Source organism: Ascaphus truei, chromosome 3 (assembly GCF_040206685.1).
Source record: "Ascaphus truei isolate aAscTru1 chromosome 3, aAscTru1.hap1, whole genome shotgun sequence".
NCBI classification, from domain to species: Eukaryota; Metazoa; Chordata; class Amphibia; order Anura; family Ascaphidae; genus Ascaphus; species Ascaphus truei.
The window spans coordinates 413,173,385-413,196,112 of NC_134485.1; the positions used below are offsets into that span (position 1 = coordinate 413,173,385).

Below are 22,728 nucleotides of genomic sequence, written 5' to 3' on the forward strand. Positions count from 1 at the left end.
AAAAAAACAATTAAATCGGTGTTACGCTCAGTTGTAATGGCTTTATCGCTTTCCTTATCAGGTGCTGGACTGGGGAATCAGGAAAAAAGGGATCCAGTGCTCCACGGGTGTCTAAATAAGTAAATTTATTGTGCCACACAACGTTTCGACCAATAGGTCTTTCTCAAGTGACTAGGCACTATTGGTCGAAACGTTGTGTGGCACAATAAATTTACTTATTTAGAAACCCGTGGAGCGCTGGATCCCTTTTTTCCTGAGTGTACTTTGGATTTTGCCTGGCAGGTACTTCCTTGAACCAGCAGCACCGGTAAACTGTATGTCTTATTTTATTTGTGGAGTGCAGCCTTCTTTACATTAGACTGGGGAATCAGGCAGGGGCCCTACCTCACTGCTCGTTGAGGATCCAAACAAAAATGGTAGCAGTGCCAGCTCCGCACTCCATATAAAACACTACTTTAAGAATCATCTTGTATTTTATTGCACAACGTTATGGTGGCATATCCCCTTCATCAGATAGCAAGTTGCAAACCATAAACCAAAATGCAACATACATATACCCTAAAAGACACATACAAAATCATGGACCTCCATGCATTTTGGGCACCAAGCCACCCACTCCATGACATCAGAAACTGCCATATTCAGCATTAACATATGATGAAGATATATATCATTAGCATTCACATATACTGGGCTTACAGATGTTATAAACAAGCATGTGTATATTTTCACACTATTATAGCATAAAAAAACATATGGCAAAACCAGAAGACATATATTCACTACAATAAATCCTAATCATATTGTGGAATAAAACCTCTCAACTATAATCAACTATTACACAACATTTTGCGTATATGCTGATTATATAGGCATAATAAGACATTGATTCTATTTAAGAAAAGCCAATGTAATGTATCATTAAAGTGCTACAATCACTTAAGTATTAATTCCTGCTATTTATTCCTACGTGTCTATTATCTTGTCATTATGCTTGTGACGTTAGAGAAAATGTAGCTATCATATTAAAGGTTAAGCCCCGTCATTGACCCTACCAGTCTAGATGGATTCTCAGGGGTTAACATTGGTATCCATTGTATTACTATGTTAATGGTATACAACAAAAGACAGAGGTGCCCAATGCTACATCAAATTGACAAAACATATATGGTAATAAGTATAAAGTTTAAATACTTCAATAATAATAGTAATTACTTGGTTATTTAGTTAAACCCTTTGGCCAAAGCGTCATAAGCCTGCATACCAACGCCAAGGTATAACCAAATGAATGCAGGTCCTAACACTAAAACTGTGAGCCCTTCCTTTTACCTCTGTATGAGGGGAAGCAACTACAGTGAGTCCTGTCCATTCAGCAAAATGTCAGAACCTCCCAAGTTAAAAAGGTGGGGAGAGGTGAGCTCTGGGGGGAGGTGCCACCTACCTCCCCACCTTTTTAACTTGGGAGGTTCTGGCATTTTGCTGAATGGACAGGACTCACTGTAGTTGCTTAGAGGATCCGCCAGAGCTCCCCCGTTATGCTCCAATAAACTTTCATAGTCACATCTCCAGCCTTTGCATTTTTTCATCTTGGCGGTGCACCGTTTCTTTCTCCTGTGCGAGGAGTATCATCGTGCGAGTCTGCTTCGACTCATTTTTCTCCTACACTTGTGCCTCTCTTGTAAGATCATAGTGGCGGTTCTGTAAATAAATCCATCTTTTGCAACTCTTGCCAATGTGTACGTATAATGTTGCTAATGCTTCCTGAACACTTACTACATGTGGATACAAATGGCATCCGTGGGGCCAAAGTCTTGTTGGCTTGAGGAACAAGTTAATGACCTGTCGGCACATCCTGAACTTTAAAGCTACTCTGGAGAAAGCTCCAGTTGGAGCGAGGCGCTTGTTGTAGTCTGAATTTCAAGTGGCGTCAGACATCTCTGGGGGCGAGGCTGGGACGTGTGCGAGTAGGAGATTGTATAGACGCCACCCAGGAGCTGCTGCACCAGGAGGCCATGTATGTATGTATATATATATATATTTATTTATATAGCGCCATCCAGGTACATAGCGTTTTACAATATAGGTGACATAATATTGTAACATAATGGGAATAAGCGCTTCAGACATAAAACAATAGGAGAAGGAGGCGCTGCCCTGACGGCTTGGATACAGTATTAGATGCATTCCTAGCTGCACAGTTGTTACATGATTGCTCTGATACTTTATTTCCTTTCTAAAGATCCCATGGGGGGCATATCTAGCATTTCAGCAGCTTTAACTACAGTGGCTCAATTACCAGTCTGTCTCTTCCTAGCTACACACATCAGGCGCATCAGGCAGTTGTATTATATACATCTGTTAACCTCTCATTTAATTAGCCATTTTGTTTCTAGCCTGGCTTTCTGAGAGATAAATGAGCTCTCATCTCCCTTTCCCCCATAGTATTATCTCTCCCCTCCCTCCCCTCATAGTATTATCTCTCCCCTCCCTCCCCTCATAGTATTATCTCTCCCCTCCCTCCCTCCATAGTATTATCTCTCTCCTCCCTCCCCTCATAGTATTATCTCCCCCCCTCCCTCTATAGTATTATCTCTCCCCTCCCTCCCTCCATAGTATTATCTCTCCCCTCCCTCCACCCATAATATTATCTCTCTCCCCTTCCTTCCCCCATAGTATTATCTCTCCCCTCCCTCCACCCATAGTATTAATTCTCCCCTCCCTCCCCATAGTATTATCTCTCCCCTCCCTCCCCCCATAGTATTATCTCTCTCCCCTTCCTTCCTCCATAGTATTATCTCTCTCCCCTTCCTTCCTCCATAGTATTATCTCTCCCCTCCCTCCCCGTCACACATATTTTAGCAGTTTTATCATCTTTTTGCTGCGCCTATATTTTATTTTGTGTATCAATAAATGTTATGCTTTAAGTAATGACACATGCTTTGCACTAGTTAAAGGATTCATGTATGTAGGTATATCATTATTTATATGTGCAGTGCAAGCGCAAGCGGCGGCAAATACAGCAGGACTCCGTAGGGGACTACAACCCCCAGCAGCCCCAGGGGCTGCAGCCATCTGATCCCAAACAGCCAATCGAGCTGCAGCATCCCCTGCAGCCAGGAATTTATACTTTTGGCATGCCAGGGGCCACGCAAGTTGGAAGAGGGACCTCTGAGGAGCAGGTAGTGTCCAGGGAGCAGTGCTACCCTGGACTAAGCCAGATCTTCCCCCTTAGGCCCCAGTTAGGCCCTGACTCACTGTAGCTTGTGGCTGCTATAGGGAAAGCCCATAGTCAGGGACCTTTCCCAAGTAGCTGCACATAGTCAGGTACAGCACCGGTGAGACGCCACGCGGTGACTGCGGCCTGTGGTCAGGGACCAGACTAGTGACGCTGCAAAGACGATAGGGTGATGTTATCCACGCCAGAATTCACCCCCACGCGGAGGCGGATGCCATCGTGGACGACAACGTTGGATCAGACGGATCCTTCTTGTTATTCTGGAACACCTAGGTGCTGGAGCCCCGGGCAGGTACCTAACCAAGTGCACTAACACTTCACAGTATAGCGCTATCTCCGACACTTTGATGGGCCTTGACATTGGGGAATGGACATCAGGGAATTGGTGCCTTGCACCCAATGTACTCTGGGGACACTCACTGTTGGTTTCAGGTTGCGGCCTATATGACTGTGTGGTACCACTATTATTGTGTGTAATAAAGATTGTTAGCATATATTTGTGTGCGTGCATTATTGGTATTTGTGACAGGGTAAATAAAAGCCACCAGCTATATGCCTGGCAGACCTATGTCTAGTCTGCAGTGCAGCAGTGACTAGGTTAACTTCAGCTGGGAACCTCAGGACAATTAGTTGGATCCCAGCTGCCTAATCAAGGTGTGTTAAAACCCCAGGCTGTAGACACATGGGGCTGGCTGTTGAGGAGAGAGGAGTAAGCTACTGAAGAGATTACTGATACAAGGTCTGTTAGCAAAGTACATGGTTTATGAACTGTCTGTCTCCTGCATAGAAATGAGTAGTTGCCTTATTTTTACACTGTCTGCTAAAGAGAAACGGTTTTGTTTAGTCTGCTGAAGAAAAAGCCATTTTTCTTTTGTTTGCTGATGAAAAGCTATTTTTGTTTTGTGTGCTGTATATCTTTTAAGGCTAAATAAATAAGCCTTGTCAAGAAACCCACGTGTGTAATTGCATGTACCCTGCAACAGTATTGTTCTTATAAGAGGACCATCCCATCTGTAGGGATCCCTTGCAGGTGGAGGCACTGGCACCCGACGAATCAGGTACACCACAGGCTCCCAGCGGCGGAAGTTCAGGCCATCTGTGAGCCACAGGTAATGCACCAAATACTGTAGCCACCACATCTTCCATAGGGGGGCCGGGGGAGTGTGTTACATTCCCATATACAAACCTTCATAGAAAAACCAGCCAGTGTAAATATTCTGGATACAGTAGTAAGTACTAGGTAGCTTGTTAATCACATACTTTACGTGAGGCACATGTTACAAATGTAGTTGAGGTTACAAAAGCTCAGTATACGATCATTTAATCTACAAACTCACTTGTTGGTCCATTTAAAGACACACCAGGTCTACATTTTTCCAGAACTAGTACAGCTACTAGAAATTGTATTAACACTTCCTAAATATGATGCATCTCTGTCAACCGGAAATATTTATGTCCCCTCTGATCCGGCAAACATTTGATATAAAGAAAAATAAATGATGCACAAAAATACTGAATTTGAGAGATTTTTTTTATAATTATAGGGTGGAAAGAGTAGCTCAGTGAGTAAAGGCACTACCTGATAACAATGACAGTTAGTTTGAATCAGGAGAACCTTTCCTATTATCTGATTTTGCTGCGCTTATTGTATTATTATAATTCCCTATGCTGTATTCTTTGTGAAGCGCGGAGTACACTTTTGGTGCTATATAAATAAAGATATACATACATACATACATACATACATACATACATACATACATACATACCTGATTTAAATCCCACTGTCAGCTCCATGTGACCGTGGGCAAGTAACTTTATCTTCCTGTACCCCAGGCACCAAAATCATCTACTATATATTTCTGAAAGCACTGTATGTCTGCGTCCCTAGCGGCAATCTCATTGGTCCCTTGGCCTGCCCGCCCCCGCAACTCTCATTGGCCTGAGGCAGAGTGACGGGCAAAAACACACCCCCCCCCCCCTCAAACACCCCCCCCTCACACACACACACACCCCCCTCACACACACACACACACCCCCCCTCACACACACACACACACCCTCACTCTCCCCCATCAGTTGGACCGCAGCTCACCTTCCACACACCCCCCCCCCTCCTCTCCCGGTGCCCCTCACTCTCTCCCCCCACCTCACCCAAATCCCCACGCTCCGCAACATTCCCAGCCGCACCATCACCCTCACCGTGCGCCGCGGCCCTCCTGCTCAGCAGCAAACTCCAGGCTCCTCCCCCCTCGCGGCGCGGCCCGGGCCTCCTGCTCTCCCCCTCACGTGCGCCGCTACCATAGAGGGGAAGCGCGTCCCGGGCCTTGTGCTCTCCCCCTCACGTGCACCGCTACTGGAGAGGGGAAGCGCGGCGTGGGACTCCCCCTCACGTGCGCCGCTACCGGAGAGGGGAAGAGCGGCGTGGGACTCCCCCTCACGTGCGCCGCTACCGGAGAGGGGAAGCGCGGCGCGGGACTCCCCATCACGTGCGCCGGCTCCCGGACGGAGGGGAAGCGCGGCGCGGGTCTCCTGCCACTCTTGCCCCCCCCAGCTTCCCGAACTCACCTCCTGCCCCAGCCAGATGCCACGGGGTCAAGGTAATTCACCCACCGTCTCCCACCCACGCACTGTCACCCAGTCACCCACACACCCACCCAGTCACTTTCACCCAGTCACCCACCCACCCAGTCACCCACTCACTCACTCAGTCACCCACCCACTCAGTCACCCACCCACCCACCCACTCAGTCACCCACCCACTCAGTCACCCACCCAGTCACTTTCACCCAGTCACCCACCCACTCACTCAGTCACCCACCCACCCACTCAGTCACCCACCCACTCAGTAACCCACCCACCCACTCACTTAGTCACCCAAAAACTCACTTACTTAGTCACCCACCCACTCACTTAGTCACCCACCCACTCACTCACTCAGTCAAGTCACCCACCCACCCAGTCACCCACCCACCCAGTCACCCACCCACCCACCCAGTCACCCACCCACCCAGTCACCCAACCCAGTCACCCACCCACCCACCCACCCAGTCACCCACCCAGTCACCCACCCACCCACCCAGTCACCCACCCACTCACCCACCCAGTCAGTCTCCCACTCACCCACCCAGTCAGTCTCCCACTCACCCACCCAGTCAGTCTCCCACTCACCCACCCAGTCAGTCTCCCACTCACCCACCCAGTCAGTCTCCCACCCAGTCAGTCTCCCACCCAGTCAGTCTCCCACTCAGTCTCCCACTCAGTCTCCCACTCACCCACCCATTCAGTTTCCCACTCACCCACCCATTCAGTTTCCCACTCACCCACCCATTCAGTTTCCCACTCACCCACCCATTCAGTTTCCCACTCACCCACCCATTCAGTTTCCCACTCACCCACCCATTCAGTTTCCCACTCACCCACCCATTCAGTTTCCCACTCATCCACCCATTCAGTTTCCCACTCATCCACCCATTCAGTTTCCCACTCACCCACCCATTCAGTCTCCCACTCACCCACCCATTCAGTCTCCCACTCACCCACCCATTCAGTCTCCCACTCACCCACCCATTCAGTCTCCCACTCACCCACCCATTCAGTCTCACACTCACCCACCCATTCAGTCTCACACTCACCCACCCATTCAGTCTCACACTCACCCACCCAGTCTCACCCAAAACCACCCACCCAGTCACTGACCCCACCCACCCACTCACCGACCCCACCCACCCAGTCACCGACCCCACCTACCCACTCACTGACCCACCCAGTCACCGACCCCAGTCACTGACCCACCCAGTCACCGACCCTGAAAAAGTCACCCAGTCACCGACCCACCCACCGACCCAAAGTCACCCACCCAAAGTCACCCACCCACCCAAAGTCACCCACCCACCAACCCAGAGTCACCCACCCACCCACCGACCCAAAGTCACCGACCCAAAGTCACCCACCCACCGACCCAAAGTCATCCACCCCCCGACCTAACTCAACCACCCACCGACCCAACTCACCCACCCAACCACCGACCCAAAGTCACCCACCGACCCAAAGTCACCCACCCACCGACCCAAAGTCAAACCGACCCAAAGTCACCCACCCACCGACCCAAAGTCACCCACCCACCGACCCAAAGTCACCCACCTACCGACCCAAAGTCAATCCGACCCAAAGTCACCCACTCAGTCACCAACCCACCCACTCAGTCAAGTGTCACCCACCCACCCACCCACACAGTCACCCACACACTCAGTCAACTCAGTCACCCACCTAGCTGTCAAGGGGGGCGGGAAGCCTAACCCTGTCGTACGCCCCCCCCCCCAAAATTACATCCCGGGCAACGCCGGGTCTCTCAGCTAGTAGATTATAAACTCATAGATTAACACACCTACTTAACGAAGCATATGAGTAGCTCCTGGCAACATGTGGCCAGCAGCCCCTGAGGCTGCTGGGACTTGTAGTTACCAGCGGATCTATGGGTGTAATGGACGCCGCTGGCTTACAATCTCCCTGCAACAACCAAACAGCCATCTCCCTCATGCAGCCTGGAGGTAAGAGGGGGACCTGGCTACATCTATGTCAAAAAAACTCCCCAAATCCTTTTGTTGACCATCTAAGAGGATGAACAAAACCGTTTCCTAAACACATTGATGTTAACCAAGTTATACAGGGTGAAAATATCTCTTAGCATCAATTTAAAGCGAATATTTCCTTGCTTCAAGGCCTCGTTAGATTGTTATATAGTCGGGAAAGTGATTCAGCCTTCTGACTTTTTACTTTTCTATTCAAGGCTCTTATAGCTACATTTTTTCAGCATTCAAGAACTTTACTTGATTGTGTGGGATAGACGCAATGTAACAGTTTATATGCCAAAGAGTGAAATGCTACATTATGGATGAGTATTCTGCCCTTGTGATCTGCCTTCAGTTTGATCCCTGCCCAACTGGTTTGACCAGAGGAAAGAATTTCTGTGTCTCAGTAGCTACCATGAGAAGCTTGAGGTCGTTAGTCTGTAACTGTGAGTTCATAATTAGTAATAGGTGCAGGATTGTGCCATTGGGTACACAAATCTGTTTTGATGGCAACTTCACAAGCTTTTGTCATATTGCTGCCAAGCTCTATAGTTTATGGACAATGGCATTTTTACCAAATAAATCCCTAATCCCACCGACACTGGTTGCATGGAGTTAAGGATAGTATAGGCTTAGTTCGGGACTTTCATGGTTTCTACCCTCTAATGAAGTGCATTGTGGTTGCATTAGGACCTAGCTCAGCTGCATTCTTCACACGCATTACAGTGAACTTTGTTGGGGTCGAGCTCTGTATTTTGTTGTTCAAAGTTCTAGTAGCCGTATTGATCCTAGAGAAATGTAGACTCATGGCAGGTTGTAGAATTTAAAGGACTAACATGAGATTTCTTCATAGATTAAATGATGGTGTGCAGATCTTCATAGGTGTCTTCGCCTAGTGTACGGTTAGTAGTCCATAAACAGACCCGTGGGGTTTCCAAATGTAATCTTTTAGTAAGTCTCATGTGCGTATCACAACATAAAACAAATCTGCTCTGAATGTTGGACATTATTGGATTTCATTTTAGTGTCACACTCCTATCTCTTAGATTGCTACCAATTAGATTGTAAGCTCCCCGGAGCAGGGACTCCTCTTCCGAAATGTTACTTTTTATGTCTGGAGCACTTATTTTCCATGACCTGTTATTCGTATTACTTGTTATTTATATGATTATGTCACGTGTATTACTGCTGTGAAGCGCTATGTACATTAATGGCGCTATATAAATAAAGACATACATTCATTGTTATGCAATACTTCCTACATTAGGTCAGGCTTTAAACGGGAAAACCAATTGGCCGGTTCATGCGATGGTAGAAATTTCAGAGCAGAATCTGCTGACATTGGATGGAATTTATATGTGTTCTTGATCCTATGTAAGTGTATGCGCATACTCTATAATGGTATTAATCAGTACTGTGTTGGTGTTTCCTGATATGCTATCAATTTGTATTTCCTTGTACTGGTGGATTTTCGCCTGGGATTCATGATTCATGAGTATTGGCAGTGGGCCTGATATGGATTTGCTATTTGCAGATATTCCCTTTGTGTTCTATCCTATCAGGGACATTCTAGTGGAAGGAAACAAACCCTACTTTTTGAGAGCTCTGAAGCACGTGTTTCAAAATTTGCCCTTGTGTCAATCAGCGCCAGCACATACAGATGTAGCAAGACTTACGGTCCTCAGCGTCGCCGACGAACAAGCAAACCTCTGCGGTGCCAGGGACAGTGTCTGCCAGGAAGGAGCTGTGCTGGGTCCATGCTTGTGAACGGGACCCCCCCCCCACACAGCGTTAACCCTTTGGTGCTGCAATCGCCATGGTTGTATTGTATTGTATTGTATGTCTTTATTTATATAGCGCCATTAATGTACATGGCGCTTCACAGCAGTAATACATGTGGTAATCGAATAAATAACAGATAATATAAATAACAGATCATGGGAATAAGTGCTTTAGACAAACATAATGGCCCTTTTTTGATTTTCTTTTCTGGCAGTGCTCTACTCTTTTGCCACGTGAGACAAACATAACATTAAGGAAGAGGAGTCCCTGACCAGAGGAGCTTACAATCTAATTGGTAGGTAGGGAGAACGTACAGAGACAGTAGGAGGGAGTTCTGGTAAGTGCGTCTGCAGGGGGCCAAGCTTTATGTATCATGTGTTCAGAATGTTCACAGTGCTATTCGTATGCTTCTTTAAGCAAGTGTGTCTTAAGATGGGTCTTAAAGGTGGATAGGGAGGGTGCTAGTCGGGTACTGAGGGGAAGGGCATTCCAGAGGTGTGGGGCAGTCAGTGAAAAAGGTTTAAGGCGGGAGAGGGCTTTAGATAAAAAGGGGGTAGAAAGAAGACATCCTTGAGCAGAACATCCAGACCATGCGTGGCAGCGGCACCAAAGACCATAAGTCTGGCTACATATGTATGTAGCTAGTTAATCTTGCTTCTTTCTTTTGTGGATTTATTTGGCACAAAGAGAAGAAAAAAAACCAGCACCAGAATAGTGTGACAGTAGGAGCGACCTGGCACAGTACATTAAAGGTTAGGCCCGCTGGTTGCTCCAAGCATCAAGATGGCGACCTATGGTACAGGTTAAATTGACTATCTATGTCCAGCCAAAATGCATGCCATCCCGGTCATACTGTGTCCCCTGAGCTAGGCATTCGTAATTACAGTTTATTTGTTAATGGTGTTATCTGTGTTTATTTTTTTTGTAGGATTCATTGTAAATTGGGCCTGTGATTCACTTAGCGAGGTTAGCATACAATGAATCCAAGGACTATCCATTCTATTGGGCCAGGTGCCATGTTGTAAAACAAAGGGGAGATGTGCCCACCTGCTGGGAGAGTACACACTTCAAGGCCGGATTGCTGTCCTCTCCCCCGGCAGCGAAGCATGTTGCCCTGCATAGAGAGGGGGGCATAGAACTAGAAGGGAGCGGTGCCTGGGTCCTATCCCCAATGCTTTCAGATGGAGGCCGGGGTTCTATGTGTCAGGGCCACCATCGCAGCCTTCCCCCTTCAAGATGCACATGGCGCAAGGGGAGCAAATCATGGAGTCAAGCAGAGTGAAATGTGCACCTGTTTTTGTAGCAAAAACTGGAGCTCCGATTTGTGGCACTTGATTGTAGAGATATGCGAACCTGGAGATAGTCCATTCACCGGCAATTTGATGGAAATTGTAAAAATTCGCTACCATCTCGAATTGACTTTTGGGTGCCAAAACTTCTACCGAAATTACTCAAATTGATAAAATGTCTCAATTTGCTTGTGAAAAATGGTGAAGTAGAAGCACACATCAAACTTTTAAAGTGAACTTAAATGAAGCACCAATGCCTTTACCTCTTGAAGTTTAATCAAATTGGCCAATAACTTTTTTGCTGAATAGAAATGGTTGATATTTGACAAACTCAACTTAGTGCCTAATCCATATCCCTCTGTCCTTATTTGTTAAGATGTGTCTGATCTTAATGTAGCCCCCTTTCCCTGTGTCTAAGGGAACTACACATGCTGCAGATTACCTGTGTGGCTTGCAGGAGGCCTAGGTCTCTGCCACTGGGAGCCTGGGGTGGTCTCAGTCCTCTGTTTACAGTGCCTCCACCTAAGACGGGATCCTAGCGCAGCAGGATAGCCCCTCACAGGAACCAATATATTCAGTTATTACACACACACACACACAGTATATACCAGGAGTTTTCATTAAACACACACACACCAGTACAATACAATACCAGGCAATGCCCCACAAGGCTATACCCACACCATACACCACCAATCCCCAAAGTACGGAGGTGACTGGGCACCTAACTACCCCGGTGTCCACAGGGTCAGGCCCATCCAAAGAGTGTGTGGGGAGTAGCGCTACCCACAGTGTATGGCCGTTGGTGTACTTTGATACCTTCCTGGACTTAGGCCAGACAAGGCAGACTTGGCTGATGGATCTGCCGAAACACAACGTTTTCCCACGCCATGGTCTGCTGGATCCTCTCCTTTCTTTGTCCTCAAGCGTCCACCTCTGGAGGGAGCTCCAGCTAGAGTGTGTCCCTTTAAATGTCTATAGTTGCCTGTGGTCTGGTCCCAGACCACAGGCTGCACACACCGCGTAGCGTCCGTCACGAATGTGCTAATAATGACACTAATGTGGTAAGGGGAGCGTCCCTATCTGGGGGCCTTCCCTACAGCACACACGGTATGGGTGGTCGGGTCTAGCTGGGACCTGAGAGGATATCTGGCTTAGTCCAGAAGAGCACTTCTCCCTGGACCTTACCTCACCCCTTGCTATCCTGCTTTTGATTGGCATGGTCTCCTGAGCGCGCCAAATGTATCTAACCTCTCTGTGCCGATCCATTAGCCCTTTTGGCTGACAAGGCCCATGTGGCAATCAGCCACATGTAGGGTACATGTAGTCCTGTGCAGAGCCTTGCTAATGGCTGGCACACTGTGTTGCACTGCGCATGCGCGAGGGTGACACTGCGCATGCGCGAAGACACAAGATGGCAGCGCCCTGCACTTTCGGCCCGCCACGGAGCTATGGCGATCCGGTCACCAGCCTGCAACCCTACTGCCGCTCTCCCTGCTCCCTGCAAGGTCCACCCACAGCTCTGGTGGCACCCGGACAGCTCTGCAGCTATCTCCTCACCCCCAGAACCGAGAGGTAATGGGACCTGGCTACATTAATAATAATAGTTTCCCCTCCCCTCTTTGTATAGTGCTGACAGTATACACAGCGCTGTACATATACTTTTTCTAGTTATGAGTCCCTGCCCGTTGGGGACAATGCAACGACACGCGGGTGTTCTGAGTTGGCTTGTTTATTCAGCCTTAAAATATGGAACACAAAATAACACAGATTTTCTTCAACATATTTAAACAACGTAAAGATCAGGATCCTGAGCAGGGCTGATCTTGGCAAGCTGTTCTCCCTCCAGAGTGTCAGGGCATGCTTCTTTGTATCAAACAGGAACCAGGCATAAGCGAAGTCTGGGTTTTCAAGCCCCTTAACGAGGCAGCTGAGGCCTGGTTAATTAGCCCAGCCTTTTCAAAGCTGGGATTAACCAGGACTCTGCTGGACTGCAGACCTATACATAAGTCTCCCTGGCATATTGAATTCACCCTGTCACACTGCCCATGGTCATAAGAAGCCTTTACTTACTGAGCCATTCCTTCAGCCATTTTCCAAAGTTTCAGGCCACAATCATTGGTGGGTTATTATCATACTTGAGAACTATCAGAAATGTCACATGTGTTCCAAGAGGTCTAAATATTGGGAAATTAGAATGACCTACATTTCGTTTTCAAGATGAAAAATTAAAAAAACAAGTGATTCGCTGTGTTGGGTGTTTACTCCATGGAGCTCATGCATCCGATTATTGCCTATAAGAAAAATGTTAACATTTTAATGGCGGCTCAATAGATATACAATCATTTGGATGAGTTTCAAGTAGCATGTTTTCAATATCAAGATTTGAAAAAAATATATATATTTATACCTATGAAAAATCTATCATGTCGAAGGTAAACAGAAATATAATAGAGGCAAGTTTGATTATGAACAAAACTTGGTTTATACATGGGCCTCTAAATTTTTTTTCCACCTTTATGTTATGTGAACAACCCTTCTTTAACGAGATCAAACACACTGCAAAGGCTTATTTTGAAGAAAAAAAATAAAAAAATAAAATGCTTATTGCACAAATGTGAGTTTCTCCAATCTGGATTCCTCTGGCTACAATCCTTCATTTTCAAGTAGCGAGGAAGACTTATTTGCAAAAGAACGGAACACATTTTTAACAATGTATAGCAAATAAAAATACCACTTGTGAGCCCGTTCACATGTCTCAGACAGGCACATAACCTGCCTTTTCCCCGTTATCTCTTAGCATTCAATTCTTTCACTGCAGCCAGGGATTCTGGGTAATGACCTGCCAAAGAGCACTCAGTGCCACTTTTTGCTGATTGTCCACGTATAGGGAAGCGACTCACACAGACGGAAGTAAAAAGACCTGGAGGAGTAGAAAGTCAAGAAAAAAAATAGGAGCCATGTTATTTCAGTGATACAGAAAAAGGAAGTGATGAATATCACTAATGTGAGTAATCTTTCTGATATCGCCTTAGGCCCACCTGAAGCGGGACAATGGCAGGAATATAGATTTCAACTAAAAAGGGCCCATGGGACCATAGCCACTCCTGCAAACTCAGCTTCTCAGCCTTATTGTTACCTATAAAAGTTACGAAAATCTATTTTTGACCATACCCTTCTGTTTTTGCTGTCTTATGCTTATGCCTTGAAGCAAAATGTCACAAGTATAAATGGAAAAGTAGACATTTCTGACACCGAGAATCATAAAATAGCCATTAAGTGGACTAAGGCCCGGATACATCAAACACTATTAATGTGGAGTTAATGTCGAGTCTTATTACTGCAATTTTAAGATGGGATACATTAATATTGTGTCATTAATTATGCATTAATTACCACATCATGATCACAGTAATACTATTGCTATCATAGCCTCTGTAATAACTATTAAATATGAAGCAACCTAATTGTTTCATGTTCCATGTGATTCCTTCCCTTTGAAATGACAGCATGACAATAAAAGGGAAGGGATCAACCAATCAGGATGGTTCATGTACCATGGGATTCCCTCACTTTTGCCTGAGAAGTCATTTTCAGGCAAAAGTGAGGGCCCCACACGCTACATCAACCAATAGGATTGGTTATGTACCATGTGACTATTCTTCTCTGACATCACAGTATAAGGTCGTATCAAAAGACCGGAAGTCGTTGAAGAGGCCGTATTCTGTGGTGAAGAGAGAAGAGAAGAAAGAACACATCTTCAAAGAACAGAAGAAAAGAACAAATACTTACACCATCTTCCTCTTCAAGCAAAAGAGGATCCAGGGCTTCGTGGCAAGTTGAGGATCCATTGAGCTTCACACAGGCCAGCACCAGATTTTTCTCTTACTACATTTGGCTATTAAGGCAATTGCCCAATATTGTTGGGGTGGGGAGGATAGTTGTCCTGTGTTGAGTGCTTAGGCCTTCCGGGTAGGGTTGCCAGGTGGCTTCTCCAAAAATACTGGACTCAATGGTGAAAGGTGCGTCAGGTCACTATGTCCAGGGAGGAAAATACCGGACACGTACATGTCCAGTATTTCAGTACTTCTCATTTTTTACTGGACAGAGTATCCAAATACAGGACAGTCCAATTCAATACCGGACACCTGTAAATCCTACTTCCGGGCAGAGGGGGGGAGGAGTGGCCTACTAGGTAGTCACAGTAAAAATCAATGGTTTTATTTATTTATTTTATTTGTAAATAAGGTTTTACCAGAAAGTAATACATTCAGTGTTGCCTCACATTTTCAAGTATGTCCAGGGCACAGTTACAGTATGTTAACAATACATGGTTACTGTAAGAGATGTGCGCAGGTTTCAGTCACAGATAACATTCCTACAGTATGTGCACTGTTTGTATGTTTAATCTTGCCTGCTTTTTTCAATGTACCATCGCCAGAAGAAGAGATCAGGGTATCGCAAAAGCTCGCACAAATAAAAGAATTTCGTTAGCCACAGAACAGTATCGTCTATTCATTTTTGATTATTAAAGCTCGGCTAACACAGTACCAATACCTCTACATATATATAGTATGTAGGTTTTTGCAGTCTAAATGCTCCCAGGAGTAACAGTGTGGTTTTTCCTCTGTCAGCGTAGTTGTATGCACAGGAAAAACTATGTTCAGTCCTCCCTCTCCTTATGTCAGCCCAATTGTGAGCTAAGGAATCTCTCTCCTGTTCCTCACATCAGGCTTTTCTCAGAGTCCTATCAGCCAGGTGGAGTCTAGTTCATTGCCTATGTGCAATTAACCAGCTCGCTGCTGGATTTAGAGGCAGTTTCTCTCCGAGAGTGATAAGTCCCTGTTACAGTTACATTAAATGAACAGAGGTTATACATTCAATTTGCAGACATTTCATGGGCAGTTAGAGATAATATATGTTTATGGGAATTGTAACAGAGCGTCTCTAACATCAGCCTTGCCGCTTTAGGGAGAGTCTTGTGTTCTCATGTCAAAGAGAGTTGATGAAGTGATGGCAGCTGGAAGTAAAGAGACTCTCCCAGCAAAAATGCATCGGGGGTTGGGAGAAGGCAACAAAATCCATTTTTTTTTCAAGCTGTGTCTGTCCTTTCTTAATGAAATGAACCCTGTTCATCCTCGCTTAGTGGACAGGAGTAGGCAAGGGGAAGCAGGGTGGGGAGACGCTGTTTTTGGAGCCGCCTTTATCACTTCTGAGGTAAAGTGATAGCAGCTGGAATCAAACAGACCCTCTCAGCAAAAATGCAACGGAGGAGGCGTGGGGAGGAGAAGGTAACTGAATCCAGATTTTTCAAGCAGTTATCTGTCCTTTCTTGATGAAATTAATCCTGTCCATTAAATCGGGATTAACCTCCCCAGCAAAAACATAGAACCATGCAGGTAGTTTGTGATCCCACAACCAGAGGCTTCATATCTCAGTGTAACATTCCTGAAAACATCATTGGAGGTCTCTTTACCCAGCTCTTTTAGGGTTAAAATGTAATGGGAAATTATTTTTAATGTTGTGTTTTATACATTTTTAACTGTGTTTTATTTTTTTCCACGGCCAAAAGCACTATAAGCCACATTTGGCTTATAGTGCTGTTGGCCAAAAATTTTGGGAGGGGGGGTTATTTGGGGTGGATTAAGATGGTAGTTTCCCCGTAGAGATTGTGGTTAGGCCATCCGGGAGTGGTGGCAGAAGGGGGAAACCCTTTGGTTACCATAGCAGGTAGCAAAGCATTACATGGCATTAGTCATTAAGGGGGGGAAGTGGTGGGATTCAGCCGGTTCGTACCAGTTTGTGCTAACCTGTACCTAGAATTTCCCATGTTCGCCGAACCGGTGCGAGAAGGGAGAGAGCAGGGCTACTGCTAGGGGCCTGGGCAGCTTGATCCATCCTGATTGGCTGTTACTGTATAATGCACCCAATTAGGAAGAGGTGGGAGGATTCTGGGGGTGGGGCCACAGAGCGGAAGAAAAGTATGTAGCAGAGAGAGGTGAGGCTGTGTCCTGCCTGCCCATGTGTCTCCTGCCTTTCTGTGTCCTGTGTGTCCTGCCTCTGTCTTGTCTGTATCCTACCTCTTTCTCTGTCCTGCTTGTGTCCTGTCTGTATCCTGTCTGTGTCCTGTGTGTATTTGTTCTTTTATTTTTTGTGTGTGTCTGGCTGTTCAGTGGGGGTGAGAATCACAAGGAGGGGATGAGAGAGGATGAAGGGATGAGGGGTGACAGAGGATAAAGGGAGGGGGGGGGGATAGAGAGGATGAAGGGAGGGGGGCGAGAGAGCATGAAGAGAGGGAGTGAGAGAGGATGAGGAGGGGTGCAACAATCTTGGAATTTGTGGGAGGAGCAGTAAGATCAGTATTGCTCGCCATGTACAGTATGACTGCAGGTCAGTTATTTATAAATGATCTGACCATTACGTCATTTGTTCTAAATTTCACTCCAAGCATGCACCAATTTGCACTATTTCATAATTATTTCCTAAAAAAATCCTCGGAAGGGTGCTCCCTCCCAAGACTCCTCACCAGATTTTTTACGAAACAGAATATAAATTGGTGCAAATTGGTGAATACTTGGAGTGAAATCTAGAAAAAATGACGTAACAGTCATTTATAAATATCATGGCTTGGACCGAGTTACGTTCCGGTGCCCCGGGTTTGGGTCCCCGGGTTCCGTTCAGGTTCTCTGTGTTTGAGCGGTAAAGTGAGAGAGAATCTGTTGCTAACATTTCTGAATCCCACAACTGGGGGTAGGTAGTGTAATTTAATGTTTATATTAACCCTTTGTAGCCCTGGGTGGTCTGCTAGTCATGAAAACCCATGGCTAGTTGACCCGTGTGCTAGTATGGGGTTAATATTTACTGTAATGTATTTAAAGTATAATGGCTTATCTTACCTATGTATATAACAGTTAATATATTGGCCATTATATACATAGAAAATATAGGGCTAGCGCTAGCGCGAGCACCAGCCTAGCGTAGGTGGTAAAATATTTGCCGGATTTCTGGCATTAATCCCGTTCTGATAAATATCAGACCATGATGTATGTCCGTTAATACGGTATTCTGCCTTTTCGGATCCGATATAAAGTGCATTTTTTTGGCGGTGAAATTTGAACTGTATTGCACTATTAAATGAACGCACTATGTTTTGGTCATTATACTGCATTTTAAGGTTGCCGCAATTTGCTGCATCCGGGCCCAAGAAAGCGTGTCCATTTTTATAAATGAGTGTCATTTCAGCCATAGCTCACTTTAAAAAAGAAACCTCTATAAAGTTTGGCTTGACCAGAAAAATGGTTCTTGGGTAACTTATCCCTACTCTGCATTGATTTATAGATAATGGTAAACTGACACGACAAGACATATTGAAGACAGTCGGATCTGGATCAAACATGTAGAAGTACGACAGTGAAGGTATGAAAAGTGCAGAAGAGGACTACTTGTGAGTAGGATGCCTGCCCTGGATAGAAGATTGAATTGTCTGTTCAGTCATAATTAACTGTTTATTTCAACAACAAAAAAGACTAAAAGCAGCCCATAAACAGGTTGTTTAAACAGCTGTTTGATGAACAACAGGGCATGAAAGATCTTTGGGACGTTTTTTGTTGTTGTTGCACTACAGAGTATCTGAGCAGCATTTTAGCAGCTTCGGTAATTGTGAAGTTGGCTTTGATCCTATGTTTTTCTAGATGTGTGAAATAAACACTTACACAGAAGGCTTTGAGGATAGGTTTTTTTCTGCTCTTGATAGCTGCAAGTGGCCCAACATGAAAGTCTTCATAAATGGCACATGAACTTCTGAAAAGTATGGGGCATGTTCTGCTTCTTCCGATGGGAAAGGCACTACTGGCGTCATGTTTACAGCATTTTTCATGGAGGGCTTTAATGTTTGTGGAATGAAAGGGAAGACAAGCTGCAGCCGTCCCAATAGCTAATAATAAGAACTATTTAATGCAACGCTTTGTTCCCAATGGGATTTACGGATATAGCATAATGAACATACAATTATGCAGGTACAGTGCTTGCCCTAACAAGCTTGCAATCAAGGAGCGAACACTGGAATTTTGGGCTCTCCAACTTCACATCAGTGCCTTTCCTCACTAAGCCACTCCATCAGCTCAGCGCCACCAGTACAGCTATTAAAGGTACAATCCATGCTAGCTGATAATAATAAAAAAAAATCATGTTTGCCACCTCTTAACAGTATGCTGCCTACAGTAATCTGTAATGTTCTTTATACATTTTTTTGTGGTAAAGAATGACAGCAGTTTCTTATCACAGGAAATAATGGCTCTATACATATGATAGAAGACTTTGATGAATAAACTTCTAAGAGTAATGTAATGCTGTTTTTTTCCATGATATACAGATGTAGCGGACTTCATTGCTTCAGCTTACAAGACAGTATATTTATTTATTTTTAATAATAATAATTATAATTGTTTGTTCTAGTTGCTGCTAGTTTTATGTAGCGCTTTACAGAGACATTTTTAAGTTTTTGGTGCCTGTTTTTGGCTGCAGTTCTGTACCCAGTTTGTGCTGCTATAGACTTGTGCGCTTCTTTTACTTGTGGGTAAGGCTGAGGACCCGTTGCGGTCGGCGGTGCGCGGCTGCGTGCGCGCGGGCCACGCAGCCCCTTACCTGCACTCTGGTGGTCCCCGCTGCCTCCTCCCTCCGTGGCTGACTACGTGCTGTGACGCGTCAGCCGTCCGAGCTACAAGCCTCTGGTGATCCAGAGTGGTGACGCGTCACGTGGTACGCAAGGGAACCAATCACAGATTGGATCCCAGCAGCCAATCTGAAGACAGGTAGTGTTTGTGTGATGGCCCCCCCCCACGTCATGGCCGCGCCCACCCGACCTGTTTTGGCCACACCCCCGCCGTGCTGAAAAAAGTTAATTGCAAGCAGTGACTTTCACGCGCCAACGGCAAGCGAGGCGGCCATGTGGACGCGTGCAGCGGGGCCTTAGCCACTGTGAGGAGTTCTGACTGACCTGTATCATTAGGAGAATTGGGGGGATGCGATGCAACAGCGCCTCCCAGCCCAGCAGGTACTATTGACACACGGACATCAGCCGAATGAGAGAAGGATTGCATAGTCGCATGCTGTAGCAGCAGCTGAGTCTTGGAATGTGTCATCGAGAGGCGCGGGGGTCCTGGTGAAAACAACACCCATATGGAGTACAATTTTGGGCACCACTCCTTAGAAAAGATGTTATGGAACTAGATAAAGTGCAGAGAAGAGCCACCAAATTAATAAAGGGGATGGATAATCTGATTTATGAGGAGAGGCTAGCTAAGTTAGATTTGTTTACATTAGAAAAGAGGCATCTAAGAGGGATATGATAATTATGTAACGGGTATTCCCCCTACCCCAATCGCAGATACAGTGCATGTGAGGGGGAGCCTATATGTTACCAGGTGTGGTGCGTATACCTGCAGGTTCACAGGAGACCTGAGCCTCCGCTGATGGGAACCTGGGGTGCTTCTCTGGAACGTTTCTTGTCAGCGCCTCCACCTATGTGAGATTCTAGGAGTGTAGAGTGGCCCTCACATAGGAACATCCATAAAGTAACCAGCCCACACCAAAGGTTATGGCTAAAAGGGTTTACTATATGGCAAATAACACAACACAGATAATAGAGAGAAATGCTGCACACCTCAAAGGTAAAAAGAATTGATACAGTTACCGGTGCTCCAGTGTTAGAACGAAAGCCTGCAGTCAGTCCTGGATATATGAACAAAGGAACATAGGGCACAACGGATTTAGCATATCCAAACTCATTTATTGAGCCAACACAACGTTTCGACCATGATGGTCTTTTTCAAGTGACAGTGACATGCCATTGTCACTTGAAAAAGACCATCATGGTCGAAACGTTGTGTTGGCTCAATAAATGAGTTTGGATATGCTAAATCCGTTGTGCCCTATGTTCCTTTTTTCAAATAACACAACACAACATACATCAACAATATGACATTGACAGTGTCCCTCTATAACACTAATAGGCACAACTACCCGTCACACGCAGGGCTTTGTACCCCACACGTTATATCAATAGTCCCAAATGTCCCACAATACCCCAAGTGAGTGACTGTTGGTAAAGTTGGTGCACTTGATGACTGACTGTACCTGCCCGGGCTCCGGCACCCGGGTACAGCAAAACAACCGAAGAGGACCCGCCTGTGTCCAGCGCTGAAGTCTCCACAGCTGCGTCCTCTGTCAAACAGGATGATCCCACCACACAGATAGTCCCTTATCTGTAGTGAGATAGGTCTGGTCTCACTGATCACTCTTGCCAGGACACGCAGCACTGCAGCTGTGTCCCTGACTGACTAATCTAACTGCTACATGGGCAATTCCCTAACTGCAGGGGCGTCCTTACAGTTATCACAACTTGAGGTGAGTTGGGCCTAGCTGGGCCTAGGGGGCAACCTGGCCTAGTGTGTAGGAGCACTGCTACCTACACACACTACCTTCCCCTACCTTATTCCAGCACCAACTGACACTCCCTGTCTGCACACAACAATGTATCTTCTTTGCTGCAGGAGAATTTGTAAACCTTATTGGCTTCAATGCAGCAGGTGATAGGGGTGAAAGGGCAGTCTCCAGAGGCTGCTGGAGTTGTAGTCCTCTCAGGACCTCTTTTACATTGGGGCCGTGTGCGCGAACTGTAATGGCCGCCGCCGCTGCTAACTGCGCATGTGCAAACTGGGGATGTCCTTGACTATGGAGCGCCTCTTCCCACTCCCTGTAATGGCCGTCGTGTTGCTTCTGGGGCTATACTGCGCGTGCGCGAGCTTCCGTGCATGCGCGAATACACACAAGATGGCGGCGCCCTGTAGCTGATGATCACCCCTGCACCTGCCCTCACGCTGTTGCAGATAAGAGAGAGAGAACCGAATGTCTGGGGAGCCAGAGGGGACCTGGCTACAACTATATACAGATATATTCGGGGACAGTACAAGGAGCTTTCAAAATAACTATTCATCCCACGGGCAGTACAAAGGGCACAGGGTCAGCCCTTAAGGTTGTAGGAAAGGAGATTTCTCCAGCAACAAAGGAAATACTTTTTTACAGTAAGGGCAGTTACAATGTGGAATACATTACCCATGGAGACTGTGATGGCAGATACAATAGATATGTTCAAAAAAGGTTGGACATCTTTTTAGAAAGGGAAAATATACAGGGATATACCAAATAAGTATACATGGGAAAGATGTTGATTCAGGGAGTAATCCGATTGCCAATTCTTGGACTCAGGAAGGAATTTATTTTTCCCCTTATAAGATATCATTGGATGATATTTCACTGGGGTTTTTTTGTTTGCCTTTTTTTTTTGTTTGTCTATTTACTGTAGGGATATTGGATAAAGTATCTGTCGTCTAAATTTAGCATAGATTGAACTTGTATGTAACTATGTGTAGCCGGGACCCCCATTCACCCTTTGTTTGATGTTACGGGAGGGGGTTGTTGCACCTAGGGAACGCTCCAATAACGGAGGCTCCGCGTTAGGGAGCTGCCATGTTAAAGGTGGCGCTGGCGCATACCTGGTCCGGCTGGAGGTTGCGCATGCGCAGGGCAGGGTGTCAGAAACCCACGAAGGAGGAGAGCTCAGGGAGGAGGGGAGTTAGGGGACGTCGGGTCCCAGCAGCCCCCGCGGCCCCCCGTGACACGGCAGGACCAATGAGGTACGAGTTTAGGGAGGATAGGAAGTGGTGGCGCGCACGAGGAGTCAGAGCTAGCTGGCGGAGGAAGGAGAAGGAGCTCCGGAGTAGGGAGGCAGCCGCCCCCTACCTAGGCCGCATGCCCCAGGCCCAGATAGGCCCCGAGCTCCAGTAGAGTGCAG

The 22,728-nt window shown here is 46.3% G+C and overlaps 1 protein-coding gene across 1 annotated transcript in view; it reads left to right on the plus strand.

Moving 5' to 3' along the window:
- The window catches only part of LOC142490796 (uncharacterized), a 42,295-nt gene extending 23,622 nt beyond the window's left edge, over nucleotides 1–18,673 (plus strand). The window contains exons 4-7 of the mRNA XM_075593218.1: nucleotides 2,994–3,179; nucleotides 14,556–14,711; nucleotides 15,849–16,094; nucleotides 18,569–18,673. Coding sequence (XP_075449333.1) covers nucleotides 2,994–3,179; nucleotides 14,556–14,711; nucleotides 15,849–16,094; nucleotides 18,569–18,673 — 693 coding nt within the window. The remainder of the gene's footprint in view (nucleotides 1–2,993; nucleotides 3,180–14,555; nucleotides 14,712–15,848; nucleotides 16,095–18,568) is intronic.
- The last annotated feature ends 4,055 nt before the right edge of the window (nucleotides 18,674–22,728 follow it).